This window comes from Cyprinodon tularosa, unplaced genomic scaffold, assembly GCF_016077235.1.
Source record: "Cyprinodon tularosa strain WSP-4 unplaced genomic scaffold, ASM1607723v1 ctg1002, whole genome shotgun sequence".
NCBI lineage: Eukaryota > Metazoa > Chordata > Actinopteri > Cyprinodontiformes > Cyprinodontidae > Cyprinodon > Cyprinodon tularosa.
The window spans coordinates 98,105-121,093 of NW_024037786.1; the positions used below are offsets into that span (position 1 = coordinate 98,105).

The following is a 22,989-nucleotide window of genomic DNA, read 5'->3' on the forward strand; positions in this document are numbered from 1 at the left end:
CAGAGAAACAGGACTACACTGGAAAACAGGCCAAGCTCCAACATCTAGAAACAAAGGTGTTGATGGCAGCAGCACAGCTGATATTTCTCTCCAGGATGGAGTCACAGCCAAACAGGAACAGACCAGATGAAGCTACTATGAGAAAAAGCAGAGAGAGCAGAACGTTATTTAAATAATGTTAATTTCTCTTCCACATAAATATTTACTACTAAAACCAATCAATACATTGGTGGTTAAAAGGTGACATATTGTGAAAAATTTCTTAAGATATAAATAAAATGTCCTGTAGTCTTCATTCAGGTATTACTTTATCTATCTTATCCAAAGCGGGCGACACAGTGGGAGCGAGGCAGACTTTCCACCTGATAGTTTAAATGAACGATAAAAAATTTTAAGGTTCATATTGAAAAAGATTTTTTTTTTTTATCTTCCTGCTCTGACAAACTTTCACCAGAAGAGAGGAGGAATTGCAGTGATGACCACATGTTTCCTCCTTGTCCTCAAATGTGACGCGATTCTCATTCGGCCTTTCAGTCCACGATGCTGAACTTCAGCACACTGCTAACATTTCAAATAAGCTATTTTAAGAGAAGCTACTTGTCTGTCTATTGTACCTTACTGTAAATAAAAGTGATGCTTTCATATTGTTTTGCTTTTTGATCAGCACAAAATGATATACATATATATATATATATATATATATATATATATATATATATATATATATATATATATATATGAAAATGTTATTTTTTCCTCTGCTCTACTGTCCCCTTAGGAGTGTGTCTGTATTTGACAGTTGCTGTAGGCGATAACCTCTAGGGTAGAGGAGCTAAACCCCCTCCTTCTCTGCTCGGATGCATCTGCTAAATACCAAACCACCTCTGACATCAAACAAGGATCAACCCACCAAACAGCCTCTTACCTCTTATCTTCCTGCTGTGACACAGAAACACTTCTGCTTGTCTTTTACATAAAGCAACACTTGCTAACATAATCTGAAGCTAATGTGATTTTAATTAGCTTTTTTTATCTGTTGTGATCCAGCGAAGGGAGTCAGAGATGCTGGGTGATCATGAACACCAAAAAAAGACCACGTTGGAAATATAATAGTTATGATGCAAAAAAAAAAAAAAAGGAAGCCACACCCCTCCTCACACAGGAAGCCCTGTATGTGCTAAAATCCCCATTTCATAGTGGGGGCAGATAGAGACAGGCAGCCGATGCATGGCCACAATGTGATGAGAAGAAGACAGGATATCATCTTTTAAATATAAGATAAAGTGTTAGAAACAGCAGGCAAAGTTATTATGCTGGAGGAATAATTGAGAAGAGAGAGTGCCGCCTGAAGCTTCATCCTTCTGCTTTTTGAGGCTTAGACAACGTGAAGTTTCAACAAAGAGGTGAGACCTAAAGCTAAATGTTCACTTTTCTTAATGAATAATGTTTTGTGAGAAACAGCTGGATGTTTTAAGAGTGGAGTCATGTCTCATGGGGGATCTCGTTCGTTACTCCAAAATGAGGAATGCCTGTTATGTTTTAGAACCAGGCATTCGGTTTCACTTTGTATCCAAATTAAGAGTTTTATCTGAGTTACTTCTGTTTGATCTATTAAAAAATCCCACATGGAGGGACCTGGGTTCCTGCATAATGATCATGACTTAATGGAAGAGGTGTAACCCCATAGCCGCCCACAAAGAGGTGAATCACAGTTGGTGATGTTTCCATTGAAAGGCTCTCAGGGTTAAAACTTTTCAGGTTAAATGTGGTTCTCTGATAACAATCCTGCAAATGAAACTCTTCAAAAGGACATAAAGTATGTTGCTATTATTCCTGTTACCCTTCATTTATCTGCAGAGGGTTTACATTTTCACATTCATACCCCAAAGAGGAAATGAAAGCTAGTTGAATAACTGCCTGAAGACGATATACAGTCTATAATTTTGTCAAACCTAGAAAGGAGAGCAGACAGTCCATTAAATAAAATGAACGGTCAGTAGAAATAAAATGATTCTCCTCACTTAAAGTCCACTGGAAGCTGTCGTTGAGGGCTTTGTCTGAAAGGAGCAGAAAAGGGTCCTAAAGAAATCAGAAACCCTCAGTTTATGCTTACATTTTAAAATCCATATATGATGTTAACATTTCCTTTTTCTAATACATTCAGCCTTTTAGCTAATTTTAATAATTTCAATGCCCAAAATCACAGAGACCAACAGAACAAGCAAAACGAAGCGTAAAGTGATGAACAACAATGGTGTAATTTTAACAACAGAGACCTTGGAAATCCGCTTTAATTCAAGCCGTTGGTATTTTTAAGCAAAAGTTTGTAGGCTGTCTTGCTCATTCACGCCTTTTCCTTCTCCAGCCATCTTTTTTTATGCACATTGCAGATCAAAGCATGTTCATCTCTGAGACCAAAAACATGTGAATGTGGCACCTTCACCCATTTACAAATTGCATCCAAATTTATCTCAAACTATATGCTTTATATCAGAGTCTACAATTTTTCGGCCTTCTCCTTATTTTACAGAAAGTGGCCAAAGGTCTAACCCCATGGCTTTTAAATCTAGTCTGAATGATAAGCTAAAGAATCTGACCAGCAGGCCTTAAAGCTCTGGCAGTAAAATGTTGGAGGGCAAAGTGTTCTTACTGTCTTCTTACTATCAACCACATGAAGGGAGAAGGAACAGGAGCTAGAGGCTACAGGTTGGTGCATTCGGATCAGGACAGAGTGTTTCAGGTTTTCCTTTAAATCACCTATAGGTGAATCTAAAATCAGTGCAACTTTTTGTAAAAAAAAAAAAAAACAACAACTATGAAAAGCTACTAAAGACATGACATCAACATTTGGGCATTTCCAAACTGTTTTCTAGGATTTATGGTCCTTAAGTATGTAAAATAGTGAATAGAAAGAAAGAAATAAATCATTTTCATAAACAATCTGTCTCTCATTGTTTTGGTATTTAGCAACTAAGATCTAAAATTCATAACTGACTGTGAGGGGGAAAAGTATCTGTGTTTATGGGTGTATGTAAACTTCTGGACTCAACTGTATTTGGCAAAAGATCAGCAGTTTTGAACCTCATCAGGCATCTTACCAACAGCTGCCACCCCAACCAAAAACAGGAAACTAAGATGCTTTTTGAATTTCTAGATGGTAACAACTAGATTTAAGCTCCAGCCTCTATCTCACACTTTCTACCCTAAAAAACTGTCCAAATTTCTAAGTAGCAGAGGTTTGTTTATTATCTTGGCTCCTCCCCCTCAAACTTGTTCAGTTAACTCTTAAAAGAGGCCAACTCCAAGCATGGAAACTTCCACGGCAACCTTTCGAACTTTATCTCAAGTATTCTGGAAAGCAGCCGCAGTAAAACAGAGAGTGGGTGAATAAACCAACAGCTACTTTCAGGGATGTTTCCCACTTACAGTATAATCTGCTGCTTTCCCCTGCAGAGTCAATAAAGACTATTTTATCAACAATACAATGTTTTTACTCCAGTCATTATTATTGCTATTCATAGAAGTAATAATAGGAGTTATTATAGCAGTAATAGTAGAGGCTCTATGGCTAGCAATGGTTTTCTAAATTGCACAATGTCTAAAAAATTTATTTTAATCTGTAGCCTATTTCTTTGTGCATCTGTTAGAAAATTCATCAGCAGTAGCAAATTTTCAGGTTGATAGAGGTGTAAAGCAAAAGTCACAGCTTATCAGTGGCCCAAAGGCCTCAGGTCGCCTGCAGTCTCCAGCAAACTATACATACAAAGAAGCATCTTATACCCAGCTAATCTGCAGAAATCTTTCAGAAAACTATTTATAACATTTATAAATCAGTGCCTTTTGGCTGTGATATCTACACATAATCAGTATAGGTTTGTAGACCAAATATCCTTCATTTTATCGTTAATAATTTTATTCTTTCACGTAATTATCTGTTTCTAATAATTCGTTTTATTCTCTATAATTTTTCATGTTCAGTAATTATTTCAGGGAGGTACCTATGAGAATTTGCGCACTTGGGCCTTGGTTTCGTACCGTTTGCCCACCGGTTGCCAGATCTGCTATAATGTGAACATTTTGTTAACATCAGCAAACATTTACTGTTCCTGTCCAGAAGGAAAGCAGAGATCTCTTGGTGGCTTCTAATTCTAATTCTTCTAATTGCTTCCATAAGTTTGCACCAAGTTTCTCCCACTTTTGATTATTTTTTTTCTAATTGGGATAAATATGAGAAATGTAACAGAGAAGAAGCCATTTTCCAACTCTATCGCAGAGCTACTGGCTTCAGCTCATATGACTTTAACCTACTGTTCCCTTTGTGTCGACATTAGCAGCTTAACTAGAAGTAATTATATATATATTTCAGACCTTTCAAAATTTTGGAACAATTTCTAATACAAGGCCTGCGACAGATCGCCTCATCTTAGCTGTTGTTAACAAGTAGAGAAGCTTTTTAAATCAGATAGAGACTAACCCATGCCATGCAGACCCTAACCGATGCAGAGTTAGATAGCAGCCAAGAAATAGTCCTAATTCAATGTCTGAAACAGCGCCGGGATGGTTTCAAATTGTGGAAATAGTCTAACAAAACACATGCATAGTTTTACCAGCTTAAAAACATTTGAATAACATCCAACCTGTACAGTAAAGTACAGTACTACTTCTTCTGTGGTGCGTTCCTGGTCATCAGCTACGGATGGTGATGGAATCAATTGTTTTGATAAAGGAGTTTTAGCTATGACCTTTGTGTGACCTCTATGTTACTGTAATGTATTTTTCTTTGAGGATGGGTGGAAGCATGTGGGACTCTCTCCAACCCAAAAATGGTCCAGTCCTCCTGCAGCAGTCCTTCTCACCTGCAGGCAGAGGAGCTGATATTCCAAACTGAAAATCTGTTTTTATATCCAATTCCCATATATATATATATATATATATATATATATATATATATATATATATATATATTCTTTTTTTTTAAGTTTGCTAACAGAGCAGTAGCCAACAGTGATGAAAAGGTAGATTCTCATCAAACTGATCTAGATCCTCTTTTAATGATTGATTTACATAATTAGCATAAACATATTCCTTCTTTCGCTTTCGGTTATCTGCTTATGTCTCCTTGAACCCCAGTGGGCCTCAGCAGATGGCCGCTCACACTGAGCCTGGTTCTGCTGGAGGTTTCTTCCTGTTCAAAGGGAGTTTTTCCTCTCCACTGTCGTTACAAGCATGCTTAGTGTGAGGGATTGCTGAAGAGTCAATGAATCGATGCAATCAACTGCTTTTCCTCCGTCTCATCCCTCCAACTTTAAACTCATGTTCATTCATTTGAGCAGAAAATATAAATAGAGCTTATTCAGATCAATTTTCATCCACATTTCTTTGCGAGGTCATGCACAAGAATTTGACCTGTGTGAATGTGTTTTTATGTAAATGTACCATTAGCAGTTTGCCATGTTTCATTTACCATAATTTCCCATATTCTTCCACAATCGGTAAAAAGACTTTTGGTGGAATTAAGATGGGCATAGTGTAAGCATGGAGGGCTAATGTCAGCACCCTGACATTAATCAAGGACTAGGAACAATATCAGACTTTATGGAGAGAGCACACTAAAGGGGTTTCTTGTTTGAACAACAAATAAAAACCAAGCCACGTTCACATGGTGGTTTTTAATTAATTTCTATTTAGTTTATTTCTATAGCTCTAATTTAAACACATGTCATCTCAAGGCACTTTCCAGTTCACCAGATCATCCAGTCAGATTGATTCAAAGTTTTTCTATCTAAGGAAAACCAGCTGATTGCATCGACTCATTGAACCTTCAGCAATCCCTCACACTAAGCATGCTTGTAGCGACAGTGGAGAGGAAAAACTCCCTTTGAACAGGAAGAAACCTCCAGCAGAACCAGGCTCAGTGTGAGCGGCCATCTGCTGAGGCCCACTGGGGTTCAAGGAGACAGAAGCAGACATAGAAAAAGAAGCATAGATACAAAAGGCAACTGTCAACCAGCTCCACAGGCGGCCCCGTCCAGGAAAGACACAGCCAGGCAGACGAGCTCCGAGCCAGCTCCCATGTCAGAGGATGAAGAGAGCACATCCAGTTAGTCACAGTCAGAGAAACAGGACTACACTGGAAAACAGGCCGATCTTTTACTGAAACCCAACATCAACACACGTTTTGATCAAAAAGTCCTATAAAAAACGTTAATAGGTGTCTTCATAACTCTCAGCCACATCCAGTTACTTTTAGATAACATTTTGAATCAAAATTAGTTGTTTCTGTCCCCTTGTACTATGCTAGCAAACATTTTAATACTGGGTGAAGATAATTTTGGTGGGAATGGCAGCCTAGTGGTTAGGGCATTGCACTTCGGTCTCAGGGCTCTGAGTTGAAGCCCCACTCCCACAGACTGCCACTCTGGGTCCATGAGCAAGACCCTTAACCCCACACTGCTCCCTGGGCGCCGCACAATGGCAGCCCACTGCTCCCCAAAGGGAGGGGTTAGATGAAGAGAGGGAATTTCAGTGCTTTATGCTTGTGACAGTGTAATGACAATAAAGTTGAATTCTATTCTAATTCTAGTAAATCAAAGAGCAATTTCAAATTTATTTTTTCCATTCATTCTGAAAAAGGCCATTCAAACTGAAACTCATGTTCATTCATTTGAAAAAATTATTTACATTGCCTATTGAAAAAATACTGTTTGTCTCTATAAATTAAAACATGTTTTAAAATATTTTTGCTAAGTCAATTAATTTTACAAGCTAACACTTAACAGTGGGAAAAAAGTACACTAAAAGCACCATGGTTACGAGAAGTTCTGCTTTGATGGGGATCATGATAAACAGAGCATCACATTTAAAGGAGTATTTATAGAACAAGCTGTATCGTACACATAGTGTAAAGCAGCATCTTTAAATGTTGCAGCAGGTTTTATATTACTGAGCCTCCTGGGGAACATCTGCAGCTTGTCTTTGTAAATTTTGATCTAAAAGTTTCAGAGCGGGGTGTTACCCACAGAAGCGATCCACTGAGTCTTACAGGGCGGAAATGTGCCAGCTTTGCATGTGCTGTTAACCCATCACCTGTCGTGTTTGTGCTAACCTGGTTTCACTGGGGCTTTGGGCTTACGTACTTGACACAGGCTAGTGGTGAGATGTGCAAGTTGAGGCACACAGCAGTAAACAGTGTGTGGGAGATTGTAGCATCTACATCTCTGGGAGTTTGCATAATTTACTGGACAGGCCCCTGAGAGAGCGGCTCACACACAGTTGTTTACATGAATTACAGTTAAGTATGGCAGAGGCAGATGCAACAATTCGAGGAACCATCCAACAGGTGTATGTGTGTTTGTGCATGGGCGTGTGACTGATTATTGACAATGACATCAGTGTTGGAATCAGTGAAAAGGCTCTTTTTCATAACCTGACGGCTATCTGGGCTGTATGTAAATCCTGTGGCCGATAGAGGCTGATACCAAAGCATCAAGCTAAGCTTTAAGTATCACTGCATTGATAGGGACAGGGCCAGTTCACTCTCTGAGTTATGTTTATCTCTAAACCTGGACAGGGAGAGGAAGTTAATTTATTATCGTCCATTAGAGATGAAGCAATTCATACCGGAGAAAGAGACTAGATACTTTTCTCTATCTTTGCAAAGTGTTTTTCTAGATTTCTAGACTTTTTACCTTTTACTTTATTGATTCTAATCTCTTCTATTAGAATACCCTCTTCTAACCAGAGGACCTGCAAACTATCAGCGTTGGAATAAAGACAATCCTGAAGACACCATTCATCTCTACATGCTGCTGTGATGTTTGGGAATATGACTCACCACATGGACTCCTTTATTTAATTAACAGCATGGGTTCCCGAACTGAACTTTCAGCAGTGCAAAGACAGCGTTTCTGAAAGAAGGAAACGCAGCTAATTTTCCTAAGATGAACATCAGCAACTGTTCTGATGAAGAAGGGCTGAAGCAATACCAGCACAATGTGTACGCCATTGTGTATGGTGTGATTTTAGCACCTGGCCTGCTGGGTAACGTTCTGGCACTGTGGGTGTTTAGGATCTACATACGGGAAACCAAGAGGGCTGTGGTGTTCATGATGAACCTGGCTATAGCCGATCTACTTCAGGTAACCCAACCCTGTTCCTTCTTACTTACTGCCTCCTTTTGGTCCACTTTATTTATTTATTTTTTGATATATGCACTTTTTATTAAAAATATTTTTTGCCATACAAGTACACATACCGATTTTACATTTTTTTTTCTTTCCAAACACAACATCTAACAGAATCTGCACATATATTCTGTACATGTATTGAACTGTAAGCAAACTATTTACAGTCTGTAACTCTATAAGGGTCCCAAACCCACAATATTAACCAACAAAATCTGATCTCCAAGGTAGCACTGGTAGCTTGAAAACAAACAGTATATATAGGAGCTGGAACAAGGTTGATCGGATAAGTATTGATGAGAGAACAGGCAGAGTTAAACAGGAGGGTGGAATAAGCAATCAAGCCACCAGTGCCAGGACCATGACACTTACCTAGAATTAACTACTTATTTTCAATGATCCCCAATATACCATCATCTGACTGGTTTAAATCTAGATTCTTCCATCTCTGAATTTCTTTGGAAGGATAACCCCCCTCGTATCAGCTTAAAGACACTACCGAAAACTAAAGACAGAGTGGGACTAGATTTACCAAACTTCCAAAACTACTACTTAGCAAATAGATTACATTACATCTCTAAATGGATAAAACATAATCCCTTAGATGAGCCCTGGATAGACACAGAACAGGAAATATGCAATATAATATCTAATAATAATAATAGCTCTAATATTAAGCGGCATTCATGTTTTAAAAATATGGTTATGCACGCCGGTTCAGAGGTTCTGGGTACAGGTATGTAAGGATCTATCACTGTGCCTGGGTTGTAAAATCTCACTTTCCCCTTCAGTTTGCTTGCTGGGTGACTTTGAGGGAAGCTCTATGGAAAAAAAATTTGTCTGCATGGCCTTCACTGCATTATGTATCGCAAAGAAAACTATCCTCATGAATTGGAAAAGTAAGGTTAAACTCAGCATCAATCAGTACAGAGATCTGTTGTTGGATCATATTAATCTAGAGACAGCATCTTCATCCCCATCAGACCGATCTCTCTGGGCTCCCTTAATCGGCTCCATCACTTAGTGTAGTGGGCGACACGTGTCCTGCAGGGCTGGTTCGGGGGTCCCTGGGTCCTAGGGCTCTGGGGGGGTGCTTTGAGTGGGGTGCCTGGCGGATCTGACCCCGGAGTCAGTGAGCCCCATCGGGTAAGGGCTTGGGATGCCTCAGGGCATCCTACAGCGGCTACTTGCGTTGCTCTTGGGGGGTTCCGTAGCGACAGATGTGGGTTACTGGCCTGGTAGCGGAGCTGCCGCTGGGTGGGTACGGGGGTTTGGGGTCGCTGGGGTGCGTTGCCCTCGGGATGTCCTGTGGGTTATGCTGCTTGGGGTCTTGGCTGGTGTACACCTCGTTGTCCGTCCCTGTTGAGCTTGTAGGGGGAATGGACATTAACATCTTATGACAGATGCTAACCCTTATAGGGGTATGCACACTGCTAGTGGTGGAAGTGGAGTGAGGGGAGTGGGAATGATCCCAGCCTGGTTATCTATCGTCAATATTAATTTTGGGGAGGGATTACATTTCCGGTGGGGGGTGGGGGTGTGATGTGGATGTTTGAAGGGCTTCGGGTCTGGCTCCCTGTCTCAGTCCTGGTCCATGCCATCCCCTGGTGCGTGCTTCATCCGGGGTTCTGCATGGTACACATGGGCTGGCCAGCCAGAGTTTTTTTTTTCTTTTTTCAGCAAAGCCAGGAGGTACGATGGAGGGACAGGATGGGCAGGTGACGGTGTTGGCCCTGGTGGCCAGCTGGCTCATGGGCTCTGCCACCTGTTTCTGGCCAACGGGCTATGGTGGTGCGCCTGGTGGGCCCCCTCTCTCCAGGGGGGCTCTCGGGGAATGGGGTTGCCTATCGGAGTCAGCAGGGGAGCTGGGTCCCTGGGAGTGCAGTAAGCCCCCCAGTCCTTTTCTCCCCACCCCCAGACTCCTTCTCTGCCTGCTCTCTCACAGTGCCACACATGTAGGATCTTGAGGAGGGGGTAGTTACTGGAGGGTCCCACCTTCTAATGACGTCCCCCACCCCAATTTTATTTTGAATTTTAGACTATTTCATCGACAACATTTTAATAACACACATCTATGTAGGGCATTGTCTGGGGGTGTGGGGGTCAAGGATACCGGGGTGGGGGTTTAATTTGTGGGCATCACCTCAGATGGTTCCCCCCACATCCTCTTGCATTTAGACATTGAGGGTTCTGGGTTGTCGATTGGGGGGGGTGAGCTGGCACCGGCCTGTCCTCTAGAGGGGACTCTGGTACTCCCGGTTTTAATTACACCTGAGAGCAACAAACAAAAACACCATATTCAAGGAGGCGCAGGGAGGATCGAGGTCTTCTCACACCCCTGTTCTCCGGCTGGTGCCCGGAGTCTAAGGCCTGGTTTTTTGGCGGGGGGGTTGTTGGGGAGCCTGGATGGGCTGACATTTCTGCTCTCCACAAAAGGGGAGTGGAGGTATGGGCGGATGGGATATTGAGGGGGAAGAAGTGGCCAGGGCAATTATTTGGGGGGGCTCTGGTTGGGTGCCCTGTGCAGGACATGTGGTCCCTGTTCTCGGGGGGGCTTTTGGGGGGGGCCTCTGGTCTGGGTGTGGGGTGGGGTCCGGGCCCGAAGCTTGAACTAGATGGGTTGATATGGCGGTGACACTGCTCCCCCCCCCCCATAGGTTCACCTATTGGGTCATCCGGTAATCCTGGGACCAGCCACCGCCTGGGTCCTCAGTCCTGGGATTGTAACATGTGAGTGTTATGTGTGAATGTGTGTCCGCGTTTTTTTTTCTTTCTCTTCCTCTTCACAGATAATGTGTTGCAAGTGGGGGCACTAGCAAGGGCAGGTATGATTGAGACTGTGTATTTTTTTTATGAGGTTGTAGTTATAACTGCTCCCTCTCCCGAGAACATCTCAAGTCTCCGCTAAGTGCGGAGCCCATTCCCCCGTCCTGCCCATCCTCTGCTGGCTGGCGCCTGGGCTCACCAGCACACTGGTGATGCTTGGTGTTAGGGGGTGCATGCCTGGGTAGGTACTGGCTTATTCCTGTCGGCTGCTCCGGGACCCGGCCGGGGCTCCCGCTGAGGGGTGGGGTGCCCCTGGGGCCTCGGGTTCCTGGGGCCAAAGGCCGGATTCAATGCAGGGTGGCTTGCTGCGGGCAGCGCCCGCAGACTCCCCGTGGCTCCCGGGGGCTCCAGCGTTGCAGTGGCTGGGAAATATCCTCGGGGTCATCCACCTCCTCCCTTGGTGGCGGGACGGATTTCCTGGGTTGGCCCCTCCTGGGTGCCTTTGCTCTTGGGGTCCCTTTGGGCATCTGGGGCTTTGGGTCCCCCAGCGCTCGCCTCGGTGCTCTGGGGGGGACGCCTCTTCGGCTCTTCACAACCACTATTGAGCATTTTCTATTTAGATAAACTTTACATGCACAAGTGCACTCTCACAAACTACTACAGGTGCTTGGTTCCAGGTACTTAGAGATTCACTTCCATACAAAAAGCCCATATTCTGATCTTCAGCTACCACCGAATACATGTCAGATTAAATAATACTTATACTTTGGCAATAGTATCAAGGTGCTACTTTATTGTATCTCTTATACTATATCCGTTGGTTGTGCTGTTCTTTTTCCATCTCTTTGCAGGTGATGAAGCAGACTGAAGATGTTTCATCATTGTCTCCGTTTTATCTCCTCTTTCTTTCATTTTTTCTCCTTTTTTCTGTTTTTCCTTTCCTTTTCTACTTATATTGCAGTGTTCATATAATCTGAAATACTCCCTGCATGAATTATAATAAAGCTATTTATATCCATAAATCAACTCTGGCGATAGTCCTACTTCTTCACATGTGGAAACAATCTCTTGGGCTCTGTTTGGCATCAAGACAATTATTGTTATTTCCATTTCCACATTGCCAGACAGGACACTGTTAAAAGAAAAAAAACTGACCTTCCAAACTTCACTCTAATAAGAAAACATGTAAACTGAAGTGAGAGTTCAGGAAGGGTCAAAATGTATTTTCATTTCCTCATTACCTAAACATTGTAACCCAAACAGGACAGTAAAATTAGTAGATTGATGAATGCATGTAGCTTATCTGTCATCAAATCAAAGAATCAATGCAAAAAGTTTCAAAATTATGAGCTGATGCTACAATAGCCTTTAGGAAATTTGCCTTGACTGGGTGTTTTTATCCTCTAGCCTAAAAGTTATGATAGGGTTGTCAGAAACATCGACTCCTGAAGGCAGTTAACTTGTAGCAAGTATGAGCTACCCATTATGAAAAGAAGGTGGGGGCGGGGGTGTTAAGGGAAACATCATGTAAGAAAAAAATGCTTTTATAAGCACATCTGTAGAAACATTTTAGGGGGGAAAAACTATGGATGTCTCAGAATATGAGAAGAATACGGAAAAGTAAAACTCCCACTGAATTATTTATTTGAAATCGCAATACCATTTCCCAGGACTTCTGCTAAGGTAAAGGGCTTAACTAAAGTCAGTGGTAAATACTCTTACCAATAAAACACCAATAAATTAACTGTTACTTCTGTTGTTGAATAGTTTATAATTCAATGAAATGCCTTGAGTTAAAAAAAATAATGTTTTTTTTTAAACATATCATAGCCAAAGTGCTCTGATTTTAATATTTAATACAACAGCTTATTGTAATAGGCTCCGAACATAGGAGCAAGAATAAAGGCGAGACAGACAGTGGATTACTTAAAAAGTTTATTCAGACAAAGAACGGACCGATTCTGCAGTGGCTCTGCTGATGCGTCTGAAGGGTGTCTAAAGCAGGAATGAGGATGACTCCAGCCTGTTGACTGAACAAACCCAGAGGACACTGCCTGAGAGTCCCAGACTCCAAAGCCCAGAAGGCTGCAAAGCCGACAGGAGACAAGATCCGAGCTAATGAAGCAAGACAGGATAATCAACAGGTTGAAGTCGAGAGGCAGATCCAGGTTCCGTCCACACAAGAATACGACAGGAGTCCGAAACTAATCACATGGGCAGGCAGGCCAAAATGTCCAAATACAGAAACAGATCAGGATCAGACAACAATAAAGTTATGCTAGAGAATGCTAGAATTCAAGAATAATCTGGCACTGATGGCTGGGAAACAGGCAGCTTAAATAGGAAACCGGAACAGGTGGATCTGATGGCTTGAAATGACCAATCAAGCCAAGTATCAGCGCCAAAATCATGAAACTTCTTTCAGGTTTCAGTTCGGTTTCCTAAGTTATTTGTTTTTGGTTTAAGGCAAGAATTTTCATCTCAGTGCTTCCTTAGTACATATTCAGTTCAATTCAGTTTATTTCTGTAGCGCCAGTTCACAACACATGTCATCTCGAGGCACTTTACAATTTCAACCAGATCATCCAGTGAAATTTATTTAAAATTTTCTATCTAAGGAAAACCAGTTGACTATCGAATCATTGACTTGAAGGCAATGCCTCACACTAAGTATGCTTGTAGTGACAGTGGAGAGAAAAAATATATGTATATATCGATTTGAAAATGTGGGGTCCTGACTGGTCAGTGTGTATGACTTCCACCTGTGAGTGTCGGGATCTGATCCCGCCTGTGCCAACAGCTGTATACCTTGCCACATATATATATATATAGATATACCTATATGTTTGTGTTTATCATTATATATGAGAGAGATAAAATGATTCTCAGCACTAAGTTTCAGCAGGCTGTATACTGATCAAACATAAATACCTTGTGGGTGCTTTTAGTCATTGCACCACCTGTTCTTTTTAATGTTTTTTTCATTTAAAAGTCCATGGTTATAGTTATTCATATATGTGCAATGTCATAGCTGCATTGCTGACATTTCTAACCAACCATTTGAAAATCAGTAGAAAATTGAGAAAGTTATAGTTCTTTTAAAATGGTATGCACCATTAAAATTGGGTTAGGAGTGAATGAGCTGCCTTTGGTGACGTGGCTGCCAGGTGCTGTGACGAGAAATCTATGGTGATCCTGACAAAACCCGGTGCTCCTACTACTTAATGACGCAAAAGATAAATGTGAGGTAAACGGCATTCAGGTTCAGTGGTAATTTACCTACCTTACAAACAAGATGAGTTGCTGCAAGATTTTTGAATTTACAAACACCCAAAACTACATCTTGCCATAAGCCATTAGAACTCTGAATGGCAGGCCGTTTTAACATAACATCAGCTTCTTCGGACTTTATGTAATTCTACGATATCATGACTTGGAAAAATCTACATTTTGACTATTGTGAATGATACTTTAAAATATTAGAATTTATATTATGGCTAGTGAAAATAACAATTCAAGTTATCTTTTGGGCGTCCAGGTGGCCCAGTTGTTAGTGCACACAACCCATGTACGGAGGCCTTAGTCCTTGACGTGACCAATCTTGGTTCAAATCCGACCTGTGGTCCTTTGCGGCATGTCTCTACCCCTCTCTCACACTCCCTTTCCTGTCAGCTTACTGTAGAAAAAGCGAGGCACTAGTGCCGCAAAAACCTATATCTTCAATCTTAGTTTGGAGAAACAAAATGCCTTTTGAGATATCCCAAATGACGTCACCTGATTCATCATATAAAGCAGGCATCCCCAAAGTCGGTCATCCAGGGCCGCTGTCCTGCAGGTTTTAGAGGTTTCCTTGCTCCAGCACAGCTGATTTTAATTGAAAGCTAATTAACAGCCTTTTGTTCTACTGCAATCATTATAATCAGCTGTTTTAAAGCAGGGTAACCTCTAAAACCTGCAGGACAGCAGCCCTCGAGGACCGACTTTGGGGATGCCTGATATAAAGTGTCCAGATATTAAGATATTTCAAATTAATTTTGACGTCACTGAGCGTTGGCTTTAAAATGTTGGCTGGCTACAACAGTGCTGGCTGTTTGTTGAAGAAGTTGTTTGAAAATGTCACAATATAGAAAGAACTCAGCAGAATGGGATGTGCAGAGAACAAGAACACAGAGACTGCTTCAGAGTAGCTCAGACTTCGACCAGCCTGGAAAGAGTGGCATGACGCTTCCCTTGGCCCCTTTATTCTGAGCAGTGAAGTAGTTAAGCCTGCCTGGAATTAAAACTCAAACACATAAATTGTTCTGTAAGGAACTTATAGAAGAAACAATATAACAATATAAGTGACGCTGGTGCCAGCCAGGAGAAGGCAGCTTGTTTCAGCAGCTCCTTTATTTTCCTGAGTTATCTTACTTTCATCTATCTTTTATTTTATTGCCGTATATTTCTCAAACTATTTCTAACATAAATGAGCTCATGAGGAGGTGGAGATGTGGCACTCACGCTGGTATTGGGTGATACCTGTGGGGAAGGAGACACAGACTAACCATCCCATCCGTCATCATGGGCAACGTCATCTCTCTCTAACAAGATGGATGAGCTGGCGGTAATAACTCACCATGAAAGACGCGTCCGAAAGTCTAGCATCTATGCCTGTTGGAGACGTGGCTAACCGCGCTAACCCATTAAAGAGACGCTCTGAAGCAAGAAAATCGAGCTGCTAGAAGTTAGCATGACGCCCAACTACCCTCCCACACATTATTGTGGTAGCTGTGTATGTCCCCCCCACCTCTGTTAATGCAGCAACAGTCTGTAATATCCTACCAGCTACCAACAGCAGACTGCAACCACAGCACTCACAGGTTTTTTCTGATCTCTGGGGACTTCAACCATGTCTCCCTGTCCTCCGCCCTTCCCACATTCAAACAGTATGTTAACTGCCAGACCAGGGACAATAAAATTATATTCAATTTATTTATATAGCGCCAATTCACAACACATGTCATCTCAAGGCACTTTACAGTTCAACGTGAACTTACAGTCAAATTGATTCAAAGTTTTCTATCTAAGGAAAACCAGTTGATTGCATCGACTCATTGACTCAAATGCAATCCCTCACACTGAACAGCAGAACTAGGCTCAGTGTGAGCGGCCATCTGCCGAGGCTGACTGGGGTTCAAGGAGACTGAAGCAGACATAGAAAAAGCAACTGTAAAAGGCGGCCCCGTCCAGGAAACACACAGCCAGGCAGACGAGCTCCGAGCCAGCTCCCATGTCAGAGGATGAAGAGAGCACATCCAGTTAGTCACAGTCAGAGAAACAGGACAACACTGGAAAACAGGCCAAGCTCCAACATCTAGAAAGAAAGGTGTTGATGGCAGCAGCACAGCTGATATTTCTCTCCAGGATGGAGTCACAGCCAAACAGGAACAGACCAGATGAAGCTACTATGAGAAAAAGCAGAGAGAGCAGAACGTTAGAGATTGAACTAATAGATTCTGCAGAGTGGGAGAATAGAGATAGAATGAAGCAGAATGATGAAATGGGGTAAAACACTGGATCTATTGTATGCCAACACTAAGGAGGCATGCAGCTCATTACCTCTCCCTCCCCTCTGACCATAATGTAATTGATTTCCTGCCTGTGTACAAACCCCTGGTACGCAGAGAACTAGCTAAAAAACGCACAGTGAGGAGATGGTCTGAAGAGGCTCTGAGGAAGGGTTTCTTCAATACTGTGTGGCAAGATCTATGTGCTCCCAATGATCAGGAAATCAATAGTATCACAGACTGCATCACCGATTACATTAATTTCTGTGTGGACAACACTGTGCCTATCAGAAAGATTTTGTCACTTCTCCAAAAACAAACGATTGATCCACCCTGAGATGAAGGCACTTCTAAAAGAACAGAGGAGATTCTTTAGATCGAGGAACAAGGAGGAGCTGAGAGCAGTGCAGAAAGAACTGAGGAAGAACATCAGGGATGGGAAGAACAGCTACAACAAGGTTGAGGACCAGCTGCAGCAGAACAACATTAGAGGGATCTGGACAATCTCAGGCCAAGGTCAGAACACCCAGGCAGCTGGAGACTTGAAGTGGGTTAATGATCTGAACCAAACCACTGACTACTTCACACCTCCCAGCTCCTAACCCCCGAGACTAACCTGATAACAGTCAGCCAGAAAGAGACAGGAGGCTCTGGGGACTGGAGGCGTCCACTTGTTGGCGGGGACTTGCCATTGAGCGGTAGACAAACTGACAGGCTGTGCATGCTTTCCTGGGGTGTTTGTCCAGAGGCAGTCTAGGTCAGACAACATGGTCCAGTAATGCAGCAGGGGTACGGGGTGGGGGTGATCCAGGAGATTTCTCCAGTTCCAGGTCCAATTTCTGATTATCACAGAGAGTTAAAGGGATAGCTAGGAGCTAGGCGGAGCTAGGAGCTAGGCGGAGGGAGACATGCATCTGGCTGTTGTTGAGCTCGCTGTCTGAATGACGGCGCGCACTGATACGAACAGAGAGAAAATAGGACCAATTGATAACGACGTGTGACTTTTTCCACTACAATGTTTTTGGGATGCAAAAATATCGCTCTTTTGAACACATAATGTTTTGGGAAGAGAAACGTTTTATTTCGCTGGTCCTAAAAACCTGCCGGACTACTTTCGGCTTGACCAAAACTGGACGATAACTCTGCTCACAGGACGCTGCCAGGGGTAAGTCAGTGTGATTGCATGCCACTGGTGATGGGGATGCCATACAGATTCATGTCAAAAATACCGAACTATCCCTTTAAGGGAGCAGGTAGGTTCATATACTCATGGGCAGAAAAAGGGTCAGGAGCACAGGAGGTCAATCCGGAATCCAGAATTTTACAGAGCAAGACAGGCAGATAAATCCAGAAAGGGATCAGGCACGCTCAGAAATGGGGGACAAAGACAGTTCGGTTGGCAGGCAGGCAGCCAGACAGGTTTTCGATACCGAAGACTGGAAGTTCTTATCGGGCTGGCTTGAAACAACCTGGCACTGGAGGCTGATCAGGATGGAGCTTATATGCAGGTAGCGACAGGTGAAATCAGTAGAGGTTAATTACAAGGAGGGTGGAGACTGAACCGGAGTATTAATTGAGAACAGAATCACTTCCAGGGCAAGGATCATCACAGGGTGGACTCAGATTCCAGCTTTCGAAAAACTACAATTCAGCTATAGACTTGATTCCTTCCTGCTATCATTGAAACCCCCACCCCATTATAGGGTACAAGAGCACCTCTCCTCTTCAGCCAGACCAACAATTCCCTCTAACGACCCCTCTTTCAGAGATGTAGACAGGTTTCGAGTATTACAGGCTAACAAAGAAAAAGAACGACCCCCCATTCCAAAGGGGCGGACCAGCTCGTCAGGTTCTATTTGCATGATTTCTAAGCCAAAACAAGGCTTTGCTTTGGTCCACTCTATAAAGCCTGGAACTCAACGCTATTTCTAACATTTGAATAGAAAAAGCTTCCTGGATGGGAAGAGAAACATGTTCAAACTTGGAAACAAATTCCCCTGGATTTCTTTTAAATTTTTTCAGAATAACTATGACCAGGATGACTGAGAATCTTCACCAGGACACAAAGAATTCCATCACACAATCCCCCCCCCCCCCCCCCCCCCCCATCTTGATGCCTTCAACAAAACAGGTGAGGAATGAGCTGCCAAAGATCAAGCTGGGAAAGGCTGCGGGTCCAGATAGCATCAGCTCCAGGCTTCTGAGATGTTGTGCAGAAGAACTGTCTCCTGGAGGTGGTAAAGATTACTCTTGACAGAGCTGTTTTTATGAGTTAAAACTCCTCATTCCAGAGTTATATTTTTAGGAATTAAGAACAGCTCTAGATTGGTTTAAATCTGATCTATCTGATTGATTTCAGTTTGTTCACATTAATGACAGATCTTCCTCATGCTCAAAGGTTACCTGTGGAGTACCACAGGGATCAGTGCTAGGACCAATTCTCTTTACTTTATACATGCTCCCAATCGGTAGAGTTATTAGACAGCATGGGAATAATTTCCACTGTTATACTGATGATACCCAGCTATATCTGTCTATAATCCAGATGAAGCTAACCCATTACATAGATTACAGGCATGTCTGAAGACATAAAAACCTGGATGACTCTTAACTTTCTCCTTCTGAATGCAGACAAAACAGAAGTTATAGTCTTTGGACCAGAGTCTATGAAAAAGAAGCTGATTAGTCAGTCACTTCATTTGGATGGGATTAAACTGATTTCAGATAATAAAGTAAAAAATCTTGGTGTTGTTTTTGATCAGGACCTGGCATTTAAATCCCAGATCAAAGAGGTTTCTAGAATTTCCTTTTTTCATCTGCAGAATATTGCAAAAATGAGAAATCTCCTGTCCAGGGGTGATGCTGAGAAACTAGTCCATTACAACAGTCCAGCCTTGAAGTAATTCTTTACTATCAGGAAGTTCACAAAAAGCCTTCAGCTGATCCAAAATGCTGCAGCCAGACTTCTGATGAAAATGAAAAAGAGAGATCATATCTCTCCTATCCTGGCTTCTCTTCATTGGCTTCCTGTTTTTGTTTTAGTCCGTGAGGCAGACACCCTGTGTACTTTTATGGCTAGGCTTAAAACGTTCCTTTTTGATAAAGCTTCTAGTTAGAATGGCTCAGGTTATCCTGATCTATCTCTATAGTTCTGCTGCTATAGGCTTAGGCTGCTGGAGGACATAGGGACCCCTTTTTCATCATTCTGCTTCATTCTATCTCTATTCTCCCACTCTGCAGAATCTGTTAGTTCAATCTCTAACGTTCTGCTCTCTCTGCTTTTTCTCATAGTAGCTTCATCTGGTCTGTTCCTGTTTGGCTGTGACTCCATCCTGGAGAGAAATATCAGCTGTGCTGCTGCCATCAACACCTTTGTTTCTAGATGTTGGAGCTTGGCCTGTTTTTCCAGGAAATAAAAAAAATAATAATTTTGAAAACCAGGTTCCAGAGTGAAAGAAAATCTGTTAGTTTGTACATGAGTGGCATCATTCTTGAAATTATGATGTAGCCCCACCCACCTCATTAACCTGAATGTGACGCTCCACCACTGATGTCTCATGAGATGTCTGTACATGTCCATTGTGCTTTTTAGCTGTTTGGTTGTGATGCTTTGGCAGAGTCACCCGGTACATTCTTATTTGAAAATGTGAACATTTGTCTTGCCGTTAATGAAAACATGCTGTGTTTATTGAGCACTGAATACAAAAGTATGCCACCCCTCTGATTTTTGTAATAAAATCTTTTTAAATATGTTTGCTTCAAAATTAGCTAATCTAGTTTGATAAAATGTATCCTAACCCTAATGCTACTGTATGTGGTGTTCTTATTTTTGTTACTCAGCTGATGTTTGTGAGTCTAAAAGGAAAGACAAAAACACAGACACACTCATCTCGCTATATGTAGTGAGGACCATGTGTTGACTTCCAATGATTCCAGTCATTTTTAGTAACTTTCAACCCTTTGTTTAACCTGACCCTAAAACTAACCCTAACGTCACTAATACACACCCTAGCCCTAAATCTAATCATTAGTAAAACACCTTGTGAGGACCAGCTTACTGTCCTAATTTATAACAACTGGTCCTCACTCTGACTCCTAGACAGGTCCACACACACACTTATGTCACTGTCTTTCTGGGGACCTTCCATTTATTGCGGTTCCATTGACTTCCATTTATTTCCCACTGATCTCCATGGCCTAACCCAGACCCCTACGCTAACCATTACCAACACCTACCTAACCTTAACCCTAACCTAAACTCAATTCACACCTTAGTTCTGTACCTAAGTCCCACCCCAAGAAGAGAAACTTTCCTCATGGGAACCAGTCGTTGTTTCCCACTAGTACCTATAAATCCCCAAAGTATAGCATCTTCCCGGGAAATCGTCCTCAAAAGGTAATAAAAACATGGACTCACACAGAGAGGCAGAGAAGTGGAAGGCCTCCCTATCAGGTCTTTGTATGTTGAGTCTCTACATTTTTTTCTTGATCTGTGTTCTTTAAAGAGAATTAGCCAAAGGGAGTTTTCCTAAAACTGGACAGGTCCCACAGCCCCTAAAGCCAGTTAATGAATCAGTGTGTTCTCCCTCTGCTGGCTGCTTCTAAGATCCATGTCTCTTCCCAGGTGCTGTCCCTGCCTCTGCGGATCTACTACTATCTGAATGACTCCTGGCCCTTTGGCTATCCTCTCTGCATGATCTGCTTCTATCTCAAGTATGTCAATATGTATGCCTCCATCTACTTCCTAGTGTGGATCAGTGTGCGCCGCTGCCAGCTCATCGTGGACCCACTGAAGTACAACTCATCAAAGCAAAAAGGAGACCTGTTGAAATGTATTGTTGGTTGGGTAACCATCTGCTTAGCCTGCCTGGCTTTCCCTGTGCTCAGAGACTATAAACCAGACAAACCCAATGATAAGTGTTTCTCAGAGTTGCCCATGAGACCCATTGGTTATGAACTAGTCTGCATCCTGTTGATATTAGCAGAGCTGCTGGGGTTCATCATCCCCCTTATTGTGGTTTTGGCTTGTGCCGTTTTGACAGCCTTGAGCCTCCGGAAGACGACAGCAGAATGTGTTCCAGACTGTGGAGAAAAACGGAGGGCCTTGAAGATGGTTCTGTGCTGTGCGGTAGTCTTTCTGCTGTGCTTTGCACCTTACCACATCACTATGCCGCTGGACTTCCTGGTAAAAGCAAACATTTTCAAAGACTGCTCCCTCAGAAATCAGATTCAGAGGTCTCATATAATAACACTCTGCCTGGCCAGCCTGAACTGCAGCCTGGACCCACTCATGTACTACTTTACAAGTGATGAGTTCAGGAGGCGCCTAAGCAGGCCGGAGATGCCGGACACCTTAACTTTTAACAGGCGTCTTTCCTGCTTAACTGGAGGAGAGGATGCAGAAGATGAGTAGACTGCTCCTGCTGGCCCTGAGGAGGCATTAACCTGCCAAACACATTCTGTGAATTCCACTGATGAAAATGTGAATTTTAAATAAACGGGAAAAACTATATGAACTAGATGTGAAACTATTGCCCTATTTATATGAAATAAAAATGTGTTTTACTTTTAATTTGGTTTCTCCTGTTACTCTCCTCCATCAGCTTTCAGAGACGGGTGGATCTAAAGGTCCAGGGGGTCGAGTGGAAATGATAAACCTCTTCAATAATGAAGTCATCCTCAAAGTTGATTTAAATCTACTTATGTTGAGATCGTTTTAGGAGTAGACTGAGCAAAACAAAGAATCCACAAACTAGATTAATAGAGACAAATCCTAGGTAAAGATTTAAATTATCATTCAGATCCCATTCTGCTTTAAATCTAGTAGGGACTGCAACTATTTTTTATTTTAGATAATCAATCTATAGATTATTTTTTTGATTGATCTAAAAAGAGATGCTTATTAAACATGTAAAAAAAACTCTTTCCAAGGCTAACAGAACTGCAATGATTGATAAAGTCTTTTTGGATGCATTTATTCTTACTACTTTTCTGATTAATAGATTGATAATAAATTTGTTTTATAAAGTGATTTTTTAAAAACAGAATTTGAATAAGATGAAGCTCAGAAATTCCACTTGATTTCTGCAAATCGAACATCTAACAAGTTGCTTTTGTTTTTACCTTTAACGGGAAATGTGGATGTTTGTACAATTTTTGCTTCATTGCCATGCAATGATGCTTCGATGTCTTTGGTTTTTGTCCTTTGACGACCTACCTACAAAAAAAGCCTGACATTTTAAAAGAATGAGGTGAAAATAATTGTGGATTTTCTTCAAACCACAGAGTGAAAAAAAAATTGCACATACTATCCTAAAACACGCCTCAGAAAAAATAAAGGGAGCACCAATATAAAGCATCCTAGATCTGAATGAATGAAAGATTCTCATTAAATTCTTTGCTCAGTTCAAAGCTGAATGTGCTGACAGCAAAATCACATAAAAATCATCAATGGAAATGAATCTATGAACCAATGGAGGCCTGGATTTGGATGA

General features: G+C 42.1%; 1 protein-coding gene across 1 annotated transcript; it reads left to right on the plus strand.

The window, feature by feature from the left end:
• The first annotated feature begins 792 nt into the window (after nt 1-792).
• gpr174 (G protein-coupled receptor 174) lies at nt 793-22,065 on the plus strand. Its single transcript, XM_038276175.1, has 3 exons — nt 793-1,403; nt 7,723-8,138; nt 21,120-22,065. The coding sequence occupies exons 2-3, from the start codon at nt 7,941-7,943 to the stop codon at nt 21,906-21,908; spliced, it is 987 nt and encodes a 328-aa protein (XP_038132103.1). The 5' UTR covers nt 793-1,403; nt 7,723-7,940; the 3' UTR covers nt 21,909-22,065.
• Nucleotides 22,066-22,989: the final 924 nt, after the last annotated feature.